Source organism: Tachysurus fulvidraco, chromosome 16, assembly GCF_022655615.1.
Source record: "Tachysurus fulvidraco isolate hzauxx_2018 chromosome 16, HZAU_PFXX_2.0, whole genome shotgun sequence".
Classification (NCBI taxonomy): Eukaryota; Metazoa; Chordata; class Actinopteri; order Siluriformes; family Bagridae; genus Tachysurus; species Tachysurus fulvidraco.
The window spans coordinates 2,164,823-2,190,794 of NC_062533.1; the positions used below are offsets into that span (position 1 = coordinate 2,164,823).

The 25,972-nt window shown below is 47.6% G+C and overlaps 1 protein-coding gene across 9 annotated transcripts in view; it reads right to left on the reverse strand.

Moving 5' to 3' along the window:
* Positions 1-25,972, reverse strand: part of tprb (translocated promoter region b, nuclear basket protein) — a 31,786-nt gene that overhangs the window by 1,508 nt on the left and 4,306 nt on the right. For 3 of the 9 annotated variants that reach the window (XM_047801669.1, XM_027154272.2, XM_047801668.1), the window contains exons 7-46: positions 25,868-25,960; positions 25,710-25,790; positions 25,367-25,454; positions 24,101-24,241; positions 23,929-24,032; positions 23,645-23,842; positions 23,319-23,426; positions 22,501-22,730; positions 21,886-22,049; positions 21,645-21,787; positions 21,115-21,263; positions 20,797-20,959; positions 20,309-20,443; positions 20,080-20,220; positions 19,307-19,472; positions 18,356-18,519; positions 17,727-17,879; positions 16,650-16,970; positions 16,372-16,559; positions 16,101-16,248; positions 15,884-16,021; positions 14,522-14,653; positions 13,868-13,998; positions 13,460-13,670; positions 13,142-13,288; positions 12,382-12,580; positions 12,071-12,276; positions 11,901-11,974; positions 11,584-11,780; positions 11,099-11,380; positions 10,500-10,642; positions 10,314-10,394; positions 9,884-10,078; positions 9,477-9,611; positions 9,304-9,391; positions 9,004-9,158; positions 8,809-8,877; positions 8,603-8,703; positions 8,308-8,414; positions 6-104 (exon numbers count right to left, since the gene is read on the reverse strand). In XM_047801669.1, the coding sequence (XP_047657625.1) occupies positions 6-104; positions 8,308-8,414; positions 8,603-8,703; positions 8,809-8,877; positions 9,004-9,158; positions 9,304-9,391; positions 9,477-9,611; positions 9,884-10,078; positions 10,314-10,394; positions 10,500-10,642; positions 11,099-11,380; positions 11,584-11,780; positions 11,901-11,974; positions 12,071-12,276; positions 12,382-12,580; positions 13,142-13,288; positions 13,460-13,670; positions 13,868-13,998; positions 14,522-14,653; positions 15,884-16,021; positions 16,101-16,248; positions 16,372-16,559; positions 16,650-16,970; positions 17,727-17,879; positions 18,356-18,519; positions 19,307-19,472; positions 20,080-20,220; positions 20,309-20,443; positions 20,797-20,959; positions 21,115-21,263; positions 21,645-21,787; positions 21,886-22,049; positions 22,501-22,730; positions 23,319-23,426; positions 23,645-23,842; positions 23,929-24,032; positions 24,101-24,241; positions 25,367-25,454; positions 25,710-25,790; positions 25,868-25,960 (5,968 nt within the window). Of the gene's footprint in view, positions 1-5; positions 105-8,118; positions 8,165-8,307; positions 8,415-8,602; positions 8,704-8,808; positions 8,878-9,003; positions 9,159-9,303; positions 9,392-9,476; positions 9,612-9,883; positions 10,079-10,313; positions 10,395-10,499; positions 10,643-11,098; positions 11,381-11,583; positions 11,781-11,900; positions 11,975-12,070; positions 12,277-12,381; positions 12,581-13,141; positions 13,289-13,459; positions 13,671-13,867; positions 13,999-14,521; positions 14,654-15,883; positions 16,022-16,100; positions 16,249-16,371; positions 16,560-16,649; positions 16,971-17,726; positions 17,880-18,355; positions 18,525-19,306; positions 19,473-20,079; positions 20,221-20,308; positions 20,444-20,796; positions 20,960-21,114; positions 21,264-21,644; positions 21,788-21,885; positions 22,050-22,500; positions 22,731-23,318; positions 23,427-23,644; positions 23,843-23,928; positions 24,033-24,100; positions 24,242-25,366; positions 25,455-25,709; positions 25,791-25,867; positions 25,961-25,972 lie in introns of those variants that run through there. The other 6 variants (XM_047801667.1, XM_047801671.1, XM_047801666.1 and 3 more) reach the window with 6 other exon arrangements.

The following is a 25,972-nucleotide window of genomic DNA, read 5'->3' on the forward strand; positions in this document are numbered from 1 at the left end:
CATACCTGGAGCAGCCACCTGTAGAGGGGTAGTAGGTACACTACGTCCCCCTGCCGAGTCTTCATAAGCGGGCAGAAACATGGGACTGTCGTACATACCAAGCCCTACAGAGTGCACAGGCACACCATGAACACCACACACACACACACAATCTCTCTCCCACACACACACACTTCACCGCCCTAACACCCACACCCCCCACCCACAACCACACCACCACTCTACCACCCACCCACAACCACCATTCTCCCACCCACTCACAACTAGGGCTGGGCGATATGGCTGAAAACTGTATCACGATATCAGTGTATCATATCGGTCGATATCGATAATTATTGATATTGTTTATGACCCATTTAAAATAAGGACCAGGAGCAAAATATATTACATTTAATATTACATCCTTTTTATTGTAAACTTCACCTTCCTCTGATCAGAATCCCCTCAGTTATTAAGACAAACGTCACCAACCAGGAAACCTCCAATAATTATAATGTAAACATGAGTCTAAAGTCACAATGAACACTTAACTATTATCTCATTTAAGGTGGGAAATGACAGAAAATGTAAGAAACGCTTAATAAAGTGTAATAAAATAGTGCAAAGTGTTAAATATAAACAGAGAATATTTTTATTACCAGTCTTTATTATTATTATATTCCTTATTATTAGTCTTTATAATTAGCAGAAGACGTTGGTGTGACTATAAGTTGGTGTCAGACTTACAGTATAATATCCATAAAACTGCCGTACTGGTGCGCCGACTTTTCCTCTTTTATTTACAATCTCCTCGCTCGCTGCGGCTCATTTCCTGCTCATCAGTCGCCGGTTACTGAAGAGGAATCCAGCAGACCGCCACGAGACGCCGATATGGCGCAACCAAACTTAATACTGTTACATGATTGGCTGTCAGCGTGTAACTTCCTACATTGCTAGGTTACCAGAGAGCGAGTGCCTTTGTTAATGTAACCAAACTTGCTTCACAACCTCCGTTTTCTTCCGACAAAGAATAAAAATTATCGAACGTTTATTCATATCGATCACGTGTCTATCGTGATGCACATCGTTATCGTTTTATCACCCAGCCCTAACCACAACCCCACACAGTCCGCGCGCACACACCCACACAGTCCGCGCGCACACACCCACACAGTCCGCGCGCACACACCCACACAGTCCGCGCGCACACACCCACACAGTCCGCGCGCACACACCCACACACAGTCCGCGCACACACCCACACACAGTCCGCACTCACACAGTCCCCACTCACTCACCCCACACACACACAGTCCCCACTCACTCACCCCACACACACACAGTCCCCACACACACACAGTCCCCACACACACACAGTCCCCACACACACACAGTCCCCACACACACACAGTCCCCACACACACACAGTCCCCACACACACACAGTCCCCACACACACACAGTCCCCACACACACACAGTCCCCACACACACACAGTCCCCACACACACACAGTCCCCACTCACTCACCCCACACACACAGTCCCCACTCACTCACCCCACACACACACAGTCCCCACTCACTCACACCACACACACACACAGTCCCCACTCACTCACCCCACACACACACAGTCCCCACACACACAGTCCCCACTCACACAGTCCCCACTCACACACACAGTCCCCACTCACTCACCCCACACACACAGTCCCCACTCACTCACCCCACACACACACAGTCCCCACTCACTCACCCCACACACACACAGTCCCCACTCACTCACCCCACACACACACAGTCCCCACTCACTCACCCCACACACACACACACAGTCCCCACACACACACAGTCCCCACACACACACACAGTCCCCACACACACACAGTCCCCACACACACACAGTCCCCACTCACTCACCCCACACACACACACAGTCCCCACTCACTCACCCCACACACACACACACTCCCCACGCACTCAACCCACACACACACACAGACCCCACTCACACAGTCCCCACACACACAGTCCCCAACACCACAGTCCCCACACACACAGTCCCCACACACACAGTCCCCACACACACAGTCCCCACACACACAGTCCCCACACACACAGTCCCCACACACACAGTCCCCACTCACTCACCCCACACACACACACACACAGTCCCCACTCACTCACCCCACACACACACACAGTCCCCACTCACTCACCCCACACACACACACGGTCCCCACTCACTCACCCCACACACACACACGGTCCCCACTCACTCACCCCCAACCCACCAACACCCCACACACACAACCAACACAAACACAGACACCACTCACACACTCCCCACACACACAGTCCCCACTCACACACTGACCACACACACAGTCCCCACTCACACACACCCCACACACAGTCCCCACTCACTCACCCCACACACACAGTCCCCACCTCACTCACCCCACACACACACAGTCCCCACTCACACACAGTCCCCACTCACTCACCCCACACACACACACACAGTCCCCACACACTCACCCCACACACACACACAGTCCCCACTCTCTCACCCCACACACACACACAGTCCCCACACAGTCCCCACTCACTCACCCCACACACACACACACAGTCCCCACACACACACACACAGTCCCCACACACACACACACAGTCCCCACACACACACACACAGTCCCCACACACACACACAGTCCCCACACACACACAGTCCCCACACACACACAGTCCCCACACACACACAGTCCCCACTCTCTCACCCCACACACACACAGTCCCCACTCACTCACCCCACACACACACACAGTCCCCACACACACACAGTCCCCACTCACACAGTCCCCACTCACTCACCCCACACACACACAGTCCCCACTCACTCACCCCACACACACACAGTCCCCACACACACAGTCCCCACACACACAGTCCCCACTCACACACAGTCCCCACTCACACACAGTCCCCACTCACACACACCCCACACACAGTCCCCACTCACTCACCCCACACACACAGTCCCCACTCACTCACCCCACACACACACAGTCCCCACTCACTCACCCCACACACACACAGTCCCCACTCACTCACCCCACACACACACAGTCCCCACTCACTCACCCCACACACACACACAGTCCCCACTCACTCACCCCACACACACACACACAGTCCCCACACACACACAGTCCCCACACACACACAGGCCCCACACACACACACACCCCACACACACACACAGTCCCCACTCACTCACCCCACACACACACACAGTCCCCACACACACACACACAGTCCCCACACACACACACACAGTCCCCACTCACTCACCCCACACACGGTCCCCACACACTCACCCCACACACACACACTGTCCCCACTCACTCACCCCACACACACACACGGTCCCCACTCACACACCCCACACACACACACGGTCCCCACTCACACACACGGTCCCCACTCACACACACGGTCCCCACTCACACACACGGTCCCCACTCACACACACGGTCCCCACTCACACACACGGTCCCCACTCACTCACCCCACACACACACATGCCACACTCACTCACCCCTCACACACACAGTCCCCACTCACTCACCCCACTCACTCACCCCACACACACACACAGTCCCCACTCACTCACCCCACACACACACACAGTCCCCACACACACACAGGCCCCACACACACACAGTCCCAACACACACAGTCCCCACACACACAGTCCCCACACACACAGTCCCACTCACCACCCCCCACCCACACAAGTCCCCACACACAGTCCCCCACTCCACTCACCCCCCACTCACTCACCCCCACTCACTCACCCCCCCACACACACACAGTCCCCACTCACTCACCCCCCACACACACACAGTCCCCACTCACACACAGTCCCCACACACACCCCCCCACTCACTCACCCCCCACACACACACAGTCCCCACTCACTCACCCCACACACACACAGTCCCCACTCACTCACCCCACTCACTCCACCCCCCCCACTCACTCACCCCCCACACACACACACGTCCCCACTCACACGTTCCCCCCCACTCAACTCACTCACCCCCACACACACACAGTCCCCACACACTCACCCCACCACACACACAGTCCCACCACTCACCCCACCCACACACACGTCCCCACACACACACACACACAGTCCCCCACTCACACATCACCCCACACACACACACAGTCCCCACCACTCACCCCACACACACAGTCCCCACTCACTCACACAACACACACACAGTCCCCACTCACTCACCCCACACACACACAGTCCCCACTCACTCACCCCCACACACACACAGTCCCCACTCACCACCCCCACACACACACACAGTCCCACACTCACTCACCCCACACACACACAGTCCCCACTCACTCACCCCCACACACACACAGTCCCCACACACACACAGTCCCCACACCACACACCCCACCACACCACACACACACAGTCCCCACTCACTCACCCCACACACACACACAGTCCCCACACACCACACCCCCACACACACACAGTCCCCACTCACACACCCCACACAAAACACAGTCCCCACTCACTCACCCCCCCCACACACACACCAGTCCCCACTCACTCACCCCACACAACAACACAGTCCCCACTCACTCACCCCCACACACACACACAGTCCCCACTCACTCACCCCCAACACACACATCACAGTCCCCACTCACTCACCCCACACACACACACAGACCCCACTCACTCACCCCACACACACCACACACACACAGTCCCCACTCACTCACCCCACACACACACACAGTCCCACTCACTCACCCCACACACACACACAGTCCCCACTCACTCACCCCCACACACACACACAGTCCCCACTCACTCACCCCAAACACACACACAGTCCCCACTCACTCACCCCACACACACACACAGTCCCCACTCACTCACCCCACACACACACACAGTCCCCCACTCACTCACCCCACACACACACACCGTCCCCACTCACTCACCCCCACCACACACACAGTCCCCACTCACTCACCCCACACACACACACAGTCCCCCACTCACTCACCCCACACACACACACAGTCCCCACTCACTCACCCCACACACACACACAGTCCCCCACTCACTCACCCCACACACACACACAGTCCCCACTCACTCACCCCACACACACACCACAGTCCCCACTCACTCACCCCACACACACACACAGTCCCACTCACTCACCCCACACACACACACAGTCCCCACTCACTCACCCCAACACACACACACAGTCCCCACTCACTCACCCCCCACACACACACAGTCCCCACACACTCACCCCACACACACACACAGTCCCCACTCACTCACCCCACACACCACACACAGTCCCCACTCACTCACCCCACACACACACACAGTCCCCCACTCACTCACCCCACACACACACACAGTCCCCACTCACTCACCCCACACACACACACAGTCCCCACTCACTCACCCCACACACACACACAGTCCCCACTCACTCACCCCACACACACACACACAGTCCCCACTCACTCACCCCACACACACACACAGTCCCCACTCACTCACCCCACACACACACACAGTCCCCACTCACTCACCCCACACACACACACAGTCCCCACTCACTCACCCCACACACACACACAGTCCCCACTCACTCACCCCACACACACACACAGTCCCCACTCACTCACCCCACACACACACACAGTCCCCACTCACTCACCCCACACACACACACAGTCCCCACTCACTCACCCCACACACACACACAGTCCCCACTCACTCACCCCACACACACACACAGTCCCCACTCACTCACCCCACACACACACACAGTCCCCACTCACTCACCCCACACACACACACACAGTCCCCACTCACTCACCCCACACACACACACAGTCCCCACTCACTCACCCCCCCCCCACACACAGGCCCCACTCACTCACCCCCCCCCACACACACAGTCCCCACTCACTCACCCCACACACACACACAGTCCCCACTCACTCACCCCCCACACACACACAGTCCCCACTCACTCACCCCACACACACACACAGTCCCCACTCACTCACCCCACACACACACACAGTCCCCACTCACTCCACCCCCACATCACCACCCACCACAGTCCCCACTCACTCACCCCACTCACTCACCCCACACACACACACAGTCCCCACTCACTCACCCCACACACACACACAGTCCCCACTCACTCACCCCACACACACACAGTCCCCACACACACACCACACACACACACAGTCCCCACTCACTCACCCCACACACACACAGTCCCCACTCACTCACCCCACACACACACAGTCCCCACTCACTCACCCCACACACACACACAGTCCCCACACACACACACAGTCCCCACACACACACACAGTCCCCACACACACACACAGTCCCCACACACACACACAGTCCCCACACACACACACAGTCCCCACACACACACACAGTCCCCACACACACACACAGTCCCCACACACACACACAGTCCCCACACACACACACAGTCCCCACACACACACACAGTCCCCACACACACACACAGTCCCCACACACACACACAGTCCCCACTCATTCACCCCACACACACACACAGTCCCCACTCACTCACCCCACACACACACACACAGTCCCCACTCACTCACCCCACACACACACACACAGTCCCCACTCACTCACTCACCCCACACACACACACAGTCCCCACTCACTCACTCACCCCACACACACACACAGTCCCCACTCACTCACCCCACACACAGTCCCCACTCACTCACCCCACACACACACAGTCCCCACTCACTCACCCCACACACACACACAGTCCCCACTCACTCACCCCACACACACACACACACACACACACACACAGTCCCCACTCACACACACACACACAGTCCCCACTCACACACACACACACAGTCCCCACTCACACACACACACACAGTCCCCACTCACACACACACACACAGTCTCCACTCACACACACACACACAGTCTCCACTCACACACACACACACACAGTCCCCACTCACACACACACACACAGTCCCCACTCACACACACACACACAGTCCCCACTCACACACACACACACAGTCCCCACTCACACACACACACACAGTCCCCACTCACACACACACACAGTCCCCACTCACACACACACACACACACAGTCCCCACTCACACACACACACACAGTCCCCACTCTCACACACACACACACACACAGTCCCCACTCACTCACCCCACACACACACACAGTCCCCACTCACACACACACACACAGTCCCCACTCACACACACAGTCCCCACTCACACACACACACACACAGTCCCCACTCACACACACAGTCCCCACTCACACACACAGTCCCCACTCACACACACAGTCCCCACTCACACACACAGTCCCCACTCACACACACAGTCCCCACTCACACACACAGTCCCCACTCACACACACAGTCCCCACTCACACACACAGTCCCCACTCACACACACACACACAGTCCCCACTCACACACACACACACAGTCCCCACTCACACACACACACACACAGTCCCCACTCACACACACACACACACAGTCCCCACTCACACACACACACACACAGACCCCACTCACACACACACACACACAGACCACACTCACACACACACACTGTCCCCACTCACACACACACAGTCCCCACTCACACACACACACACACAGTCCCCACTCACACACACACAGTCCCCACTCACACACACACAGTCCCCACTCACACACACACACACACAGTCCCCACTCACACACACACACACACAGTCCCCACTCACACACACACACAGTCCCCACTCACACACACACACACAGTCCCCACTCACACACACACACACACAGTCCCCACTCACACACACACACACAGTCCCCACTCACACACACACACACAGTCCCCACTCACACACACACACACAGTCCCCACTCACACACACACACAGTCCCCACTCACACACACACACAGTCCCCACTCACACACACACACAGTCCCCACTCACACACACACACAGTCCCCACTCACACACACCCCCCTCAATGCCTGCCTGTGAAGAAATATTCAACTTTGTTTATTGAACTTTAAAACACAGCAGTGTTTGTCACCTTATCACTTTTTAGTCTCACAATTTTTTGTTAAATTCATGATTCATAGCAAGTTGGTATGGAGGATTCAGCACGAACACACTACCTCCTTGCGAAGCCAGTTGGTCCAGATCTGCATTGGAAGAGCTGGTCTGTGGGACATCATCAGAGAGGCCAAAACCGAAACGCAGTACACCTGCTACCTGTGGAGAACTAACACAACACCCGGACCTCAGCATCCCTCACTTCAACACAAACTGCAGAACTCAACACCACATTATCTGAGTGGCTTGCTATAAAATACAGATGATCTTAAGGAAAAAGCATAAATGTTCTTAATTACAGTCAAACCTAGTTTTAGTTTAAACTGAATTTGTCTCAATGTTAATACTAATACTCACTGGAGAGCTTCACTGAAGCAGTCTGTGCGATGGGAAACAGGCAGTGTGGGGGTGCTGGGGACCATGCGGTCATCCTCCTCATAGAAGTGCTGCTGAGGCTGCTGGCAGTTCAGCAGGAAGAATAAAGAGCAGAGTGAAATCATGGAGATGAACAAGAGCCGAAAAAGCTGAAGCTACAGATGAAAAAAAATAATTAATAAACTTACTGTACTACCGGACACTCCTGAAGTCAGCTGAAGTCCTCGTCCTACAGGCTGCCGTCTCGCAGGGATGCGCTGACAACACACACATTCAGCTTACTGTCATTACAAGATTCTATTAAATAAACGACAAACAAAATCTGCATTCAAACAAATAAAAACAAGAATGCTGGAAACGTAAAAAATATGACTTGTAAATACCTGAACTTGAGAGGGTGGAGCTAGCTCCTGTATAGGCGGAGCCAGAATGCTGAGTCGAGGAGGCAGAGTTTGCTGCAGTCTCCGTGGGGATGGTGGAGGACGAGGTGCAGAGCTGGAGATTGGTTCAGGGGAGAACGTCACCATCGAGCTGGATACTGTGGGGGTGATAAGGATGCTCTTGGATGATCATACTTAGAAAACTTCAGGAGAGTTTACAAACACACGAGTCACACCATAAAGACAAGAAGAGCCTCAAGTTCAGATGTTTGGACACATTGAAAGTGGCTTAAGGCATCTTACTGGGGGCGGAGACAGCTATGCACTGGGTGGAGTCTGTTGCACCGAGACTTTCCTCATTTTCAGTACCTGGGTCAGCAGCATCAGGACCCTAAAGGAAAGCAAAGGTGTCAAGTTAAATAAACTATAGACCTATTTGTGTGGAGGGAAAAAGACGAGCACCAAAGTGTTGTTACCTCAGTATTGTCACAATCATAGGCCTCACTGGGATCTCCGTTGCCGCTCCCCTCATTGCTGTCCTCTCCTTCCACCTCAATTCCTCCCTCATCATCATCCTCCTCCTCATCATCATCTTCCTCTTCATCAAATTCCTGAGTTGAAAACAATGACAAGTTATAAACATTCACTATGAAGCATGAAGCCCAACAGAAGAAAATTACTTTCCAAAAACAAAACATATCAATCTCTAGAATTTTACGTGACAAAAGGATTTCAAACATTAAACTAAATATACATCTCTTACTTATTTAAGATACAGTACAAATGACAGATACCAACCTTTAGCTGCTATAAAGCTATAAAACACATGTTCAGAATTGATTAATAATACCATAGGTTCTAAAAAGTAATGAAATCACGTTACCTGCTCCTCTTCATCAGTCTCCTCCTCCTGCTCTTCTTCACTTTCCGAGTCACTAACGATGACTATCACTGGTTCATTTTGCTCCTCCTGACTGTGTGAATCAGACACCTGGGAGAGAAGAAATTCCACAGGTACAGACTGAGATGCCCCAGACTCCTCATCGACTTCTTCTAGAGTGGGATAGTTTTCCAGCTCCTACAAATAAATACAACATATTGCGACGTTGTTCTAGAAAGTAAAAGTATAGTGTGTGTGTGTGTGTGTGTGTGTAGTCACCTTGTGTGAACATGGTTAACAATCAATCGAAAACATTCTCCCACTGTGACAGATTATGTGATAAATGTATTGTTGTAGTCTGTAGTTTTGTAATAGTATTAGTTGATTGAAATGTTTCACCAAAATCCCTTGTGATAACAATACACACACTTACATCAACAGCATCAGTTGCCTCCTGGCTGCCTCCTGGTACAACACTCTCAGCTTCAGTGCTGTCCTCAGTGAGCATCTCCATCTAAATGCAAACATTAAACCAATAAATGCTGAGATAGGAGCAGCCCCAGGATCTCATTTGGAGTCCCAATTTAACATCTGTATATATTTTAGGTGGAAGCCTCACCTCCAGCTCTACTCTCTGCATACGGAGCTTCTTGGAGATGGGAGGTTCAGTGGGCTCCTCCTGAGGCTCCAGCTCCACTGTTATATTATCCAGCTCCTCCTCTCGAGGCCGCTTAGTTAAGGTGCTTCCAGGTGTGGCAGAAACTGCAGAGTGAAGGACATGTTAACTCCAGGAAAGGCAAGGAGAGGCTAATATTAGTAACCCAGAATTCATTAGGAAATGTCTAACAGGTTTAACTTGTATACACATGATACCTGTAACGTCAGTCACTGATGAATGGTTATGTTTGTAATGATGGTTAAGTTTAAATTTGTGCCAGACCATCCCTATACTCACTAACTCTAATTTAGCTACATGCACTCACAGAACGAGGTAAGAATACACCCTGAATGTGACACCAGTGCATCACAGGGCATCACCTAGGGGCAAATCACCTTAGCCTTAGGCTAATACTATTTTGAGGAGAGAGGAAACTTGAGAGCCTAAAATCTGACACAAACCCAGGGAGAACATGTGGAGAGCTCTGTTGTACCCTGAGCTCCAAAGACAAACACATTTCAATGCACTTAAGGCATTTTAGTATTAGCCGGTGGGATCACCTGTTCCAAACACAGCTGTGGATGTGGATGGTCTCTCTATCTGGGAAGTGCTGGGTGTAGCCTCCATCATCATGGTAGCAGAGGCAGGCTCCTGACTCGTAAGCTCGGTGGGGGGTAAGCTCTGCTGCTGTGTGGGCTGGACGAATGCAGTGGTCTGACTCTGCTGGACACTTAGCATGGGCTGAGTCAGCGTGGTCTGGATATTGGGGCTGGTGGAGCGCACAGAACCTGTGGTGCTTCCGTAGACAGGCACGTGGTCCAGAGGAGCCTCTGATGACATAGCTGAGGAACAGCACCAGGAGATCAGAAAATAAAATCTCTATGCAGCTAATAGTTTTCAGTTCTACATATAAATTGGTATTAAGTCCTTTAAACTGACAGATAATCTCAAGGGGCCTGGTACAAGCATTTACTATTCACATGCTGTTAGAGTAGATCTCCAGAAGCAGGGGTAAGAACACATTGTGTGTAACCTCAGTACGTACCCTCCTGGCTCTCCTGCTGGGTGGTGGGCATCACTGTTGCAGTAGGAGTGGGTGTGGGCACTACAGCAGGGGTGATCATTGGTTTAATACTGGCCCTCGGAGTAGGCTTGTTCCCTGGAATGGCTGGGGGCTTGCTGGGGGTTGCCACCAGGGGAGTAGGTTTTATATTAGCTGTGGGCGGCTCAGAGGTGCTCGCACTAAAGAAAAAATAACCAAATAAATAAAAATAATAATCGATCGAAGTAAATTCTCCACAGACTTAACTCATTAACGGCAAGAAACGAAGCATGAATGCGAGTCTGTTTAGAAAAACACACCTGCCCCTTTCAGCCACTGGTGTAGATTTCAGAGAAATCTGCCTCTGTTCTGTAGTCCTCTGCTGCTCCTGAGTCTGGGAACACAACACAATGAACACTGAGCATTGCAGAACAAGAAAAAAGTGCTCACTAAAACCCTGTTAACAGAAACAAAGGTTTCAGAAAGGTACCTTGCTGGGGCCTTGCTCAAGTGGCTCATCTCTCTGCTCTACATGTCTCTCCTGTTGCTCACGCAGGTCTCGTAGCTCTCGCAGCTCCTTCTCCTGTCGGCTCAGGCGGCCCTCGTACTGTGACCGTAGTGCATTTATGCGAACCTCCAGCTCCTCGCGCTGCTGCTTCAGCTCCTCGTTCTCCTTCGCCAACTGACCTTTCACATCTGCACAAGAAAGGAGAAATGTGTCACAATGCAACTCCAATAAACACTTAGATTTAAAAAAATGTATCTCTCTCACACGTGTAGAAAATGCCTTGAGGTTCTTACCCACAAGGTGGTTAATTTTCTGTTTTGCCCCAACGATTGCCTTCCTGGTCCGATCCTCCTTTTCGGCCAGCTGCTGCCGAAGCCGGTCTTCCTGGGCTGACTTTTCCACTAGCTCTTGGCGCAGGTGTGTTAGCTCCCCCTGCAGATGGGATGCCTGGTCCTGTGCATTACGTGTTTCTGCTTCACGCTCCCCAATCGTCTGCAGACAGACAACACACACTTTCACTTAAGTGTAGCGCTCACCAAATTAATCTCAGAGCACTAACAGAACACAATTTTATTTATAAAAGCTGTGGCATGCTTGAGGTGCTCGGGCTGGAAAGGAGGTGGGCTGAACTGGCAGGTTGTGTGTGATGATGCTCACCTGTGTTTTATTACCACCATTCTACTCATGTGTTCCTTTGTGCTTATATTAACTTCAGTAACCGGAGGATAAAGTGTCATAGCTGGTGGGGCAGACTGTTTTGGATGTAGTGAAAGCTACTAGCTAGTAACTGAACAGTTTCAGTTGATTTATTAATATTTAATGATGAACCATGATGGAAAAACAAAGCAGAGCCCAAAACTGTAACTTCATCTGTCTCCCAAGTCTACTTCTGCAGCCACACACAGGGTTCAATGTTACGTATTTTTATTGTTTACAAAATTACTAATAATTGTGGGATTACTAGAATCCATGTTAAATGTAAAAAAAAATGTAATTAATAAAAATGAATAAATACACCACATTGCATTACATAGTGGCAAACAACAGACTTACTTTGTTTAAGGTTTCGAGCTGGCCCTCCAGCTCCCGAGTCTTGGCCTCTGATTGGCTGAGGGAATCACGGAGGCTCTGTAGCTCCTGAGCCGACGCCTGCTGAGCTTCCTGGTCTTGGACTGGGGCAGAGGCAGCAGCTGCCACCATCTATGCAAAGAAAGATGTAGCATGTAACTCTTATCTCAACCATGCAAACTGATCCCTTAATAGCTTCCTAGGATGTCCTGTACTAGGACCTTGGTGGTTTGTTATCGTTTGTCGGATAAAACTGAAGCGGTCACTGCTTTAATACTAACAGTGATAAAACAAAATACTTGCCTTGTCATGTTCAACTTTAAGCTCCTCATATTGGGTTTTATAGCGGCGCCCGAGCTTCTTGACCTGTGTGATGGTCCTAATCTTCTCCTGGATGTCCAGAGTCTTGGCCTCTAGCTCTTTTTTCAGACCATCCCTTTCCACCGTAACCTTGCCAAGATTCTCTCGCAGGTTGTGCACCTGAGACTGCAGCATGGTGACTGAACCACTGCTCCTGGAGATCAAGCAGAAATAAACTTGACATAAAATGCACAAATCAGCTAACATTGGGAATGTTTCGCTTGGAAGCTGGGAAAAGGCTGTGTACTGCAATAACAACACTTTTAGCTTTCTCAAGATTATTTTTTGTGATTTGTCAAAGAAATCAAACATCATTTCTGGTTCATGGTTGAATAATTAAGTGTTTTGAACCTGGCTGCCTCTGCTTTAAGCCGACTGCTTTCCTCGGTGAGTTGCTGGATGCGTTTAAGATGGGCTTCTTTCTCCGAGTGCAGCCGTTTATACTCTTCTGGGTCCGTGTCCTTCTGCTGACTCACCAGGAACTACACATTAAACATTACAGTAAGTTTCTCAGTAATGGCTCCCACAGAAGGCATTTATTTGAAACCATATTCTGTACATATTGTTGACATCTTATGTGAATTGACCCTCATGAATGTTACTGTTTAAGTCTCTCACTTACTGTTCCACAATAATTTAAACCAATACAGTTGAGTTATGAGAGAAACAGGAGCCAGGAATGAGATTACAGGATTACTGTTAAATGGCAGTGTATAACTTTTACAAATAGTATGCTTTTATCCTGTATGTACTGTAGTGGTGACCATTTAAACATAAGTGCAGTGTATTTTCTTTTAATCACCGTTCTACAGTAGTTAATGACGACACTAACTGCAGGTATTTAACAATTAATCAGCTAAAGTGAAACAGAAACAAGTTCTGATAATATATAGTAATAAATGCTGTATTCATTGCCTTTTACATCTGTACACATTTGTAGTTATAGTATATCTGTATTTATGTACCACACAGCATCTTAAACCAGCGGCTGGTCGTGGTGCTGACCTGAGTTCGTGCTTTCCAGCGCTTAATTTCCTCTTCCAGAAGTTTTTTCTCAGCCTGTAGCATGCCGCTCTTCTCGCTCAGCTCGGCATTGGACTCCTGCATGGGCATGATTTCTGACTGCAGCTTGCTCACCTGAGGAACAATTCATTTACATTAATATCACACACAGCTGAACCTAATACCTGCTCAGTCATCACAAAACCTCCATTAACAGCCCTCTCCACACGTGGGGTGTGTTTCAGAACAGCAAAAAAGACACACACTTCATTTGGCTTGTTTGTGTGTGATTCTCAGTAATAAAAAAACTGCACAAAAATATGTATTTGTATTCAGTTATGAAATGAATAAATAAATACCAAATGTGTTATTCAACGTGTGGGTCATAAGCAGTGTTGTGTTGTAACGGAGTAAAAACACTTCGTTACTGTACTTAAGTAGAAATGTCACGTATCTGTACTTTACTTCGCTATTTAAATTTATGACAACTTTCACTTTTACTCCACTACATTTCCGAGATAAAATGTAAACTTTTACTCCGTTATTTTCCCACTAAACATCTTCGTTACTCGTTACTACAAAATAAAGTCAGCAGAAATGTGTGTGACTGTAATAAGGGAGGTTTGGTGTATCACTGCTCCTAGATTGTATTACGCTCCGCACGCTGTACGGAGAAGCACAGGTACGCGCAGCGTGCACGCGCAGTCAGAGCTGGGGGCGTTTATCTATAGCGGTAATCGGCGGAAAGCCGCAAAGACGGCAGCCAAAAGCAGTGAAATGTCACTATTCTTATGACCTAGGGTTGTAGCACAAACAACATATTAATGTAAACAATCCATTCAATACTAAATAAAAATAACATTTATTGATTTGGGCTTTGTCTTGTGAATATTAGTTTATTAATGACGTCATTCATCGGACACACTGTTTATAGAGAACACACACACATGAACTGACCTGATTCAAGACTGGCATCATTACATCATGCATAAAATTTTGGTGTCCACTTTTACCATTTAATAACACCATAACTTTTGGCTTACTGTGTAGTCATATAATATATAATATAAAACTCTTCTTTTAAATTCTCACTGAGGGATAAAACCCCTAAAGATGAAACCCTAGAACTGCCCCTGCTCTTATACCTACTGAAAATCACTGACATTTTACTTTTTACTTCAAATACTTAAGTACATTAAATATCAGAAACTAAGACTTTTACTTGAGTAATATTCTAAAAGGTGACTTTCACTTCTACCAAAGTCTTTATCTAGTACGATACTTGTACTTTTACTCGAGTATCGCTTTCTAATACTTTATACAACACTGGTCATAACTCCTAGTTTGATCACTAAGATCAGTCACCTTCACTTGAGTCTGCTGCAGCTCCTGCTCCAGTCTTTCTTTCTCATCTCGCAGCATCTTATTGGTCTCCAACAGCACATTCATGGTCTCAGTCTTCTTCATCAGTTCATCATGTTGGGACAAGGTTTTTGAGGTCACCTTTAAAGAGTGAACAGAGTTAGACAACAACATCTGCAGAAGAATGCAGTGTTTTAACAAAAATGTAAAGATGCCATACCTGCATCCTCTCTCTCTCAGCATTGAGGGAGTCCTGGACCTCTTTCAGCTCTCGCTCCAGGTGCTCCACTCGCAGCCTGTGCCTCAGGCTCTCTCCCTGAGCCACCTCGAAACGTGACTCGGCTATCTCTTTCTCCCGACGAACAAACCTTTATGTGCCCACAGAAGGGTTAATAAATTAAATGGGGGGAAAAAAAGGAAATTATTAATAAAACAGAAATAATAGATAAACATTAAGTTTAATTTAATATTGAATTAGAACCAATTGGAACCTGAGGATCTCAAGGAGCTGCTCCTGAGACTTCCCCTCCTCAGTGAGAGAAACGTTCAGCGAGGTATCGCCGGCTGCCTGTTGCAGTTGGGTTGCCATCGTTCCACTCATAGCTTGAATCTGCTCATGTAGGAGCTCGTTCTGCTTCTGCAAGTCCTGACAGCGTGACTCCATCTTAGTCTGTTCCTCCTGAGAGATAGAAAGCCAGAGTAAGTAAAATGTTTTAATTAATACTTTAAGTCAGAATTTCCCAGTGATGACCCTATTGCTGTTACATACCTTGAGGATCTTCTCCTGCTCCTCCCAGGATACTCGAGCCTCAAACAGCTGTGCGCTGACAGTTTGGATCTTTTCTTCAAGCTGCTGCCGGAGCTGTGAGGCGTGTTGGGCCTGGGCTTTTGCAGCCTGCAGAGCCTCCACGTCGGCTGCATGCAACAGCATCTCCTGCTCGTACTTATCCTGGGCCTCTGCGGCGAGTCGCGCCTGCTCTTGGCTGTCCAGCACGGCCTGTTGCTCTTGAGCGGCCGTCATAGCTGCCTTCTGTAACACTTCCTGATGCTCGGCCTGCAGGCGGCTCAGGTTACTCTGCAGCTCGCTCACCTGAAACCAAGAATGAATTAGGCTTTATAATATGTTCAGAAATGTTGCATCATCGAGCCACTTGCACAAACACTTCAATTCAGTTCTGCTGTTTTTTGGATAGTTTTGTAGATCATCATGACACAGAGACTGACAGGATGTTTTTGATGTACACAGAAAATATATATACACCAAAATGATTGTGTGTGTGTGTGTGGGGGTGGGGTGGGGTGGGGGGGTTAAACTGTCAGTTTATTATTTTACTATAAGTTTTGTATTACCCTTCATCATTCCTTTTTTTTCTTTTCTTCTATAATGCTTTTGGGGGAACAAATAAAAGATGAGGGGGGTACGGTGGCTTAGTGGTTAGCACGTTCGCCTCATACCTCCAGGGTCGGGGGGTCGATTCCCACCTCCACCTTGTGTGTGTGGAGTTTGCATGTTCTCCCCGTGCCTCGGGGGTTTCCTCCGGGTACTCCGTAGTGTGTGTGTGTGTGTGTGTGTGTGAATGAGTGTGTGTGTGCCCTGATGGGTTGGCACTCCGTCCAGGGTGTATCCTGCCTCGATGCCCGATGACGCCCGAGATGTTGCCCCGTGACCCGAGGTAGTTCGGATAAGCGGTAGAAACTGAGTGAGTGAGTGAGTGAGTGATTATAACTATCCTTTTCTCTAGATGCTTAGAAGTATAGCCCATAGAGCTCAGTTGGTCCTTTGTTATAATATAAAATGTTTGTACTTAAACCATTTGTCGTTTTGCGTTTAAAATGGAAACTGCACCTGTTGCTCGGTGGCTGCCACGGCTTTCTGTTTCTCTTCCTGCATTTCATTTTTCCCCTTCTCAGCTTCCAGGAGCTTCTTTTCCAGTTGCTGGAGCTGCTCACGAGCCTCCAAAAGCTGGCTTTCAACTGAAGTCTTCACTTGTTCGGTAACCTGAGAGAGAAACCGCAAATCAGCACTTTTGTTTGAAAAGACCATGATGTGTATAACTATTAATAAACTGCAGCTTTAATGAACCATAACACGACACCGGATTTTAAAAAGACCAAATTATGCATCTGTCCTAAAACTTTACAGCTGTGGGCTAGAATATACTGTACACAAGTAAAAGAGGGAATGTTTCAGCAACACAAAGTTTTTAGTTTGTAGCTAACGCTAACTCTTCTCTAGTGAAGGCCAAAAAGTATCTACACAGTAAATAAATACTGTATAATAATTCCCCACTATATATGACATCTCTGCCCCAGTACAGATTTTACCATTTAGTCTTGTCTAAAGTAATTTTTCGTAACCTGCTCTGATTTCTGTGTTTAAGAGTAATTAATATCACCCATCATTAATAACAATGTTAAGCTTTGCCTGATGCCTGAAGGCTTGAGTTTAACTATGAACTTTATTCTGTGTGTCACCTGTTTCTCCTTCTCCAGAGCTTCCTCTAGGCTCAGGCACATGGCTCTGTACTGTTCCAGAGAGGCAGCGGTGCTTTCCAGTCTCTCCGTCAGCTCCTCGGTTTTGTTCTTAGCCTCATTCAGACGCTTACGCAGTTCCTCTACATCTTCACCGTTCTGCAGCCCTGTGGCAGGTAAGGAATGAGATGGACACGGTTAAGCCACAGTATTAACAGTACAGTACTTAAGCATTGAGGTAAATCAACATGATCCCAGGTTTCTCCCTCTATTTCACTGATGTAGATGGAAGCATTGATGAGCCATAAACTAATAGCAAAGCTGCTACCAGCATCACTGATATTTACATTAACAGGAAATTACTGTTTACAGCTAACACACATATATACATAATATTACTGACCTTGGTTAATCAGCAAAATAACAAAAAGTCTACATTTCTTCTGTACATGCTAAAATAAAACCGGTAAAGACTATTAATGCGCTGGGGGATGACAAACAGCATCGAATTCTGAGCAGAGATGTGCTCATTCATTCATTTTTTTTTTTCATTCATTCATCTTCTACCGCTTATCCGAACTTCTCGGGTCAACGGGAGCCTGTGTCTATCTCAGGCGTCATCGGGCATCGAGGCAGGATACACCCTGGACGGAGTGCCAACCCATCACAGGGCACACACACACACACTCATATTCACACACACACACTACGGACAATTTTCCAGAGATGCCAATCAACCTACCATGCCTGTCTTTGGACCGGGGGAGGAAACCAGAGTACCCGGAGGAAACCCCCGAGGCACGGGGAGAACATGCAAACTCCACACACACAAGGAGGTGTGAGGCGAACGTGCTAACCACTGTGCCCTCCAGATGCACTTAAAAATTTCATTCTTTAAAGAGCCACACACCATAAAGTCTAAGGTGTTAATAAATAGTGGGCAGTGCATAATACCACTGAGGCCTGTGTCATTGCTGGGTGACGAAACCCTTCTCTCGCTGGTGTTCAGCTGCTGCTGGAGACTGCTGAGCTCCTGCTGTGTGGCATTCAGCTGCTCTCTGGTCCTTTGGTGCAATGCACACTGCACCTCCAGTTGCTTCTTAGTATCCAAAAGCTGCTTCTGTGAACAATAAACCACATTCAGACTCCTATGAGATGAAACTCCATCTGTGTGTGTACAGAGAGAGAGGAAACAGTGTGCTCTCATTACTGTGGAGCAACATTCGGTGACATACAACATAAAGATGTAGAATAAAAAAGAAAAAAGTGACCATTATAATTGTAATTATGTGCTCTTCAATGGCAGTGAATAATTATTGTGCAATTCTGAGTTTTTAGTTAAAACATCTATTAGTTACATGTCACTGTGTCCACTTGGGCTAAAAGTTAACTACATTTCCCATAATGCAGTTTCACCGCATGCTGACGGTGGCAGCAGTGAAAAATTCATCACTGCCTGTAGAGACGATGCAGCGGCACTTTAGTCTGTCCAGCTCCCTCACATCATCTCTTTGAGAGGAATTTACAGGTTCTACAGCTTCAGCATGTACATTAATACTGCAATTGTCAACATTGTGCTCATCATAGAGCCTACATCATACCTCAGCACGACTCTGTGGTAAAGCTGTATTATATTCTGCATTAAACTTAAAGGCAGTCCAGTGAAGCATTTAAATTAGACAACACAAATAACTGAATCCAAGAGAGTAGACAAAGAGAGCACTTACATCATGATTACGAGCCAGACTATGTCTCTGCTCCACCTCATGTTCCAGCTTCTTCTGCAGCTGGGAAATTTCTCTCTCCTGCTTCTCCACCTGCACCGAGAGTCGCTGCCGAGTTTCTGACTCCGAGCGCTCCAATGTGGCCTGAGAGAACATAAAAAACGTCTCAAAACACACCGTCTGCTTTCGTATGCTTTGGTGAATGTTGAACGCCACTGTTTGGCTTCTGTACCTGCATAGATTTAAAATTGGTGAGCATGAGGTTCTGGTTCCTCTGCTGAGCGAGGATCGACTCTTTCTCCTGGCTCAGACTGGACTCCACCATCTTCAGCATGTCTCTCTCCTTGCGCAGTCTCTCTGCTTGCGACTGAGGGGTCACAACATTATTCATATCTCATTACTCGGTCCTGGGGACGAACATGGATTCTACACGGATCCCAAGTTTACTTTATTCGACACCCCGTTACTAGAAACGGACCGCTAATCAGTTCCGTCGACACACTAAAATACCATATAAAATAGTTTTACACTTTTTACAAACTCCTGTGTTGCTTCAAAGCATGTTACTGTTTCAGACTCTCCTGCATCGAGTCTGCTTATATTAATTCAACATTAATACAGAGCTGATTATATAAACTCGGTGTAGCTTTGCTAACATACACTGAAAAAATGCAAAATGGATATTAATAAGAGAAGATCCAGCAGCATAAACACACTTACTTCAATCATGGACAGTTTCTCATTAGCAGCACGCAAGTCTTGTGTGAGTGTGTGGACGGTCTGCTCGTTCTTCTGCCCCACGGTGGCCTGCTTCTGGTTTTTCTCCCTTAGAGCAGCGATCTCCTTACGGTAACCTTCCACATTATCCTGCAGCATCTCATATCTGGTGCACACACACACACACACACACCCCTACTTTTCTATACAACTGTCATAATACATGTGTATAGTACAATATGCATATCAAGTGAAATACATATGGGATTAACCTGCATTGTGCTGTGTTCAGTAAAGGTGTTTGGAGACCACAGCACTCACCGTTTAGAGGCAAACTCCAGCTGAGTGGAAACCTTGGTGTTCTGGGACCTCAGTCCTGACACTTGCTCTTGCAGCTTCTCACACTGCTCATTCAGAGCTTTCTCACGTTCAGCCTTCTCTTTCTTATAGGCTCCAAACACCTCTTGGAGCTGAACACACACACACACACACACACACACAGACACGGTTAGTCAAAAACATTTACATTAATGCAGTAAATTATACAACATGACAATTTGTGTCTTATATCCCAGTTATTGCATTGTGAATAAATATATTAAACTTTTTATCATACATATAGGTCAATTATTTGATGTCTCATTAGCACGCATTGTTGGAGTCCAGGGTTGCTATGGTGACATTCTGTTAACCTTTAGGGATTTTGCTTGGTGGCATCACTTCCCCTCTCATTAGGTATTTAGACCTAGAGTCTAATTATTAGCATACATCTCTAATATACAACTAATTTAATCTTATCCCTTTTTCATGTCTTGTACAGCAGTTGTCCTCTAGTGCACAGTCTGCATCACCTGTCTCAGGGCAGCTTTGGCCTCCACCGTCTCCGTGGACTCGATTGCTGTTGACACAAGGCCAGTTGGTGTAGCTGCAGTGGGTGTGGCTGCAGGGGAGCGACGAGGTGTGGAGGTGAGAGAGAACTCCTCTGGAGACGTGCCTAGGGTCCAATCATTACATTAAGAGAAAATTAAATCAAAAAGTCTTAAAATCACCAGAATTATAAGAGTCAGGTTTCAGTGGAGCTGCTGCGGTCACCTTGCTGAGGGAAGCTGACCCCTGTAGCCTGGGCGAGCAGGACACGGTACATGTCTCGCTGGCGCACAATAGACTCAACCAGCTGCATCTGGTTTGCACGCTGATCACGAAGCTGCTCCAGTTCATTCTGGGCCTTCTCCAAACTATTCTGTAGCTCAGACTGTCTGCAAACGGACACATATAATAACCTTACTTCACTGGTAACAGCCGAGTCCTCTCAAACTTTATTCATTTTTATATATACCAATTAGCTATATTGCCAATTTTGAGTTGACACCTCAATGTCTGTCAAAGCTTCTTATAAAAGTCTAGGTTGTTAAAGGCTTTCTAAAAGTTTAATACACGTGTGTGTAAAGAGGGATGTGGTAGCCTAGTGGTTAAGGTGTTGGGCTACCAATCAGAAGGTTGTGAGTTCGATTCCCACATCCACCAAACTGCCACTGCTGGGCCCCTGAGCAAGGCCCTTAACCCTCAATTGCTCAGTTGTATAAACATAAGATAAAATCTGGATAAGGGTGTCTGCTAAATGCTGTAAATAAATAAATAAATAAAATAAAATAAAATAAAATATAAAGAGGTCCCCATTGTAATATTGCTGAGCAGTGAGACACTCACTTAGAGCTTTCAGCGTCCATCTCTCCTCTCTCCTGTTCTTCCCCGAGGTCGCGCAGGGCCACCAGAAGCCGTTGATTCTGTTGCTGTAGTTCCTCCACACTGCGGAACGAGACCAGGTGTTGTGATATTACCTCAGACGTACTGCTCACGTCAGCCGAGCACACGTCATCCTCGTCACGGACCACGTGATTCCCTCGTGCCTCCTCCAGCTCCACCAGCAACACCCGAACCTAGGGTTAGCAGCACAGACTGATGAATGTGTGAGCGAACACGGTGCCATTTACTTGCAATCTTGAAGACTAAGAGCTCGAGTGGCCTGCCTCAAAAAGAAAAAAAGGAGTGACTGGATAACCGCAAAAAGCTACTTCAAGAGTTCATCATAGTCAAAGAGTCAGTAAATGTAGTTAGAGTAAGCTGGATTTGTCATCACTTCATTCACTCAGGTTGGTTTCCTACTTCAGCACATGTTCGCTTACACAGCAACAGAGCAACACCCTGAATTAACTGCAAAGAACTCGGTGCGTCTCTTACGGTCGCTCTAAAGAATTGTTTCGTCAAGTGCTGGAAAGTGTGTGTGTGCATGTTCATCATTTATCATCAAACTATAATAAACTGCCTTTATAATAAGTAATCTTCAGTTTGTGGAGAAACATCACAGCCAACTGAACTTTATTCCTGACAATAAATTATTGAGATGCAGAGATAAATTGTACTACAGCCAGCCGATAGAGGGCCTCGGAGATATTTTGGCTTTTTATTTCCCACTCATTTATACAGAGTGCATTGTACAAATGACCTTTCCTGTAAAAACCCCTCACCTGGTGAGCCATGTCACGCAGCTGCACCTCAAACCTCTGATTGGCTCTTTCCAGCACGGAGGAGTGTTTCTTGGCCTCGTCCGTCTCCTTCTGCAAGCGCTGGACCTCCTGCCGCACCAAGACACAGGGTTATTCAAGGATCATCAAGGACTCGAAATACTAGAAGTTAATAAAAACAGCTGCACAACACTTTCACTACTAATTATGTATATTAACTATTTCATGTCTGTCTCATAAATCCATGATTAAAAAAAATGGAATTGCTGAAGTCAGCTTTCACATGGCAAGAAGCTGAATACAGAAGATTTTCTCTCTTCCTTCTATACCTGCACAGCATGCTCCAGCTTGGCAGACAGACTTGCCACAGATTTCTGAGCTCGCTCCAGTTCCTCCCTTTGCCTCTTCAGTACAGGTGCTTTGGTCTCGACCTCCTGCACAATGTCATCCAGGTACTTGTTCACACGTTTGTTCTCCAGTTTCTCCAGTTGCAGCTGCTCCCGGGACTCTACATACGCTGCGTAGATCTGTACAGCAAACATGTAAATTATATACACAACATATTTAAGCGCTTACGCCCATGCAGCATGGTGCCAGATCCTGGGTAATCTACCTCTGTGAGCTTCATGCCTGGTCTTATCTTGGTAACAGCTGCTGCAGTGGGAGACATTGTGCTAAGCTGGTCATCTGGGAACACTGGTACAGATATAGTGCCAACTGTTAACATAAAGCAGAAATTAGTTTACATACACGCTGGCTGAGCGAATCAGAGGAAAGGTGCTGACCTCTGCGTGTGGTATCTGACAGAAGATCATTGGCGTTGTCCAGTTCTTTCTCCAGGAGGCCAATCCGCTCCTTCAGTTCAGCCACTTCCTTCTGTTTGCAGCTCTCCGCCTCAGCCAGCTTCATCTCCATGGCTTTGTGAGCTGCCCACAAAACACAACTCATTGTCCATTTCACTGATGACCGTTAACTTCTTTAAAGTCTAGAATTAATAGATGATTTTCTCCTCTTCTCTGTATCTGACCTGTTCTGGTATTTGGCTACAAAAATCAAAGCATACACGCATTATATTTATTTTTAAAGTTTTTAAAACATAAATTGGTTTTAGATCAATAAATCACTTACATTGTCTGAACTCATTTAATATGAATAAGTTCACACGATGACAAATAGAATAAAAAACATCACAAATGAGGTAACCGTATCATATAAACATACACCAATGAGCAGTGACATTAAAACCACTGTCAGTCATGTGGACAGCCAGGTCTGTGTGTGTCGATGTCCTGGTGAAGAGCTGACACCAGGATGCACTATGGGAAGAAGGCGAGCCTGCAGAGTCAGTGTGACGCTCTGGGTAATGTTCTGCTGCAAAACCTCGGGTCCTGCATTCATGTGGATGTTACTGTGACATGATCCACCTACATAAACACTGCTACAGATCAAGTTCACTCCTTCATGCTAACTGTTCACTAACAACAGTGTCCTCTTTCTGCAGGAACACACTGCAAACATTGTTCTGGAAATGGATTATGGAACAGGACACAAGCTCAAGGTGTTGACTCGGCCTCTGAATTCCCCAGATGTCAAGCATTTGATGAATGTGTTAGACAAACAAGTCTGATCCATGGAGGTGCGACCTCACAAACAGCTAACATCATGGGTCCAGATCCCACAGCACACCTTTAGAGGTCTTGTGGAGCTCAAACCTCAACAGGTTAGAAGTCTTTTGGTGGCACAAGGGGAACGACACACTATTATTTTTTTTAAACATTATGGCTGATTGTCGTATGCTTTGTATTTTGTGCATGATGAAAACCATGTGCATGATTTAAAATCATGATGAAATCCTTTTTCACACTTTATACACCTCAGAAGAACTATTACACCGAGCTAAACAGTTAGTGAGAAACATCCAGTTCTTTTGCTGCAGCAGGTTTTACTTTCGCCTGAGAGTCACATGCATAATCTGTTAGAAAAGCACAAACTGCATTTATGTTAATGTTAGTCTCAGTAAGTCATAAACCAAAGAGTTTGTCTCCTCTCACCATCTCCGGCTTCCTTCAGTAGCTTGTGCAGCTCCTCTACGGCTCGACTCAGCTCTTCACTCTTGGCCTCTGCATCCGCTGCTGCTCCCTGGTTAATCACCAACATGTCATCCAGGACACACAACACCCAGCTCTTATTAAATCTAAACAGGTTTTTTTTTACATTAACAAGCCAAAGCTTCTGCTACACACACTTCAAACTGCAAATAACCAAAAGCTGATATAATTTAATGCAACGTTGGGCCTGTGTATGTCGTATTCAACTTAATAACATGCCGTGTTTCTAAAATATGACGTCATGTTACTGAGACCCGTGATACACTCATTGTCCCACACTCATTACCTTGTACAGGTTAGACAGCTTGATGTTAGCATTAAGCTCATTGTGGAGCTTCTCTTCTGAAATAGCTTGCTGTTCTTTGGCCTAAAGGAGAAAAGACGGTGTTAGTTGATATCCTGCAGTAATTGTGACACAGTAAATGTAGAGGAACTTATACTCACCTCTTTCAGTTTGTTAATCAAGTCCTCTGTTTGCTTCTGAAGGTTCTCGTTGGAGGATTTCAGACATGCCAGCTGGTCCTGTACTCTGGTACACTGCACAAAAAT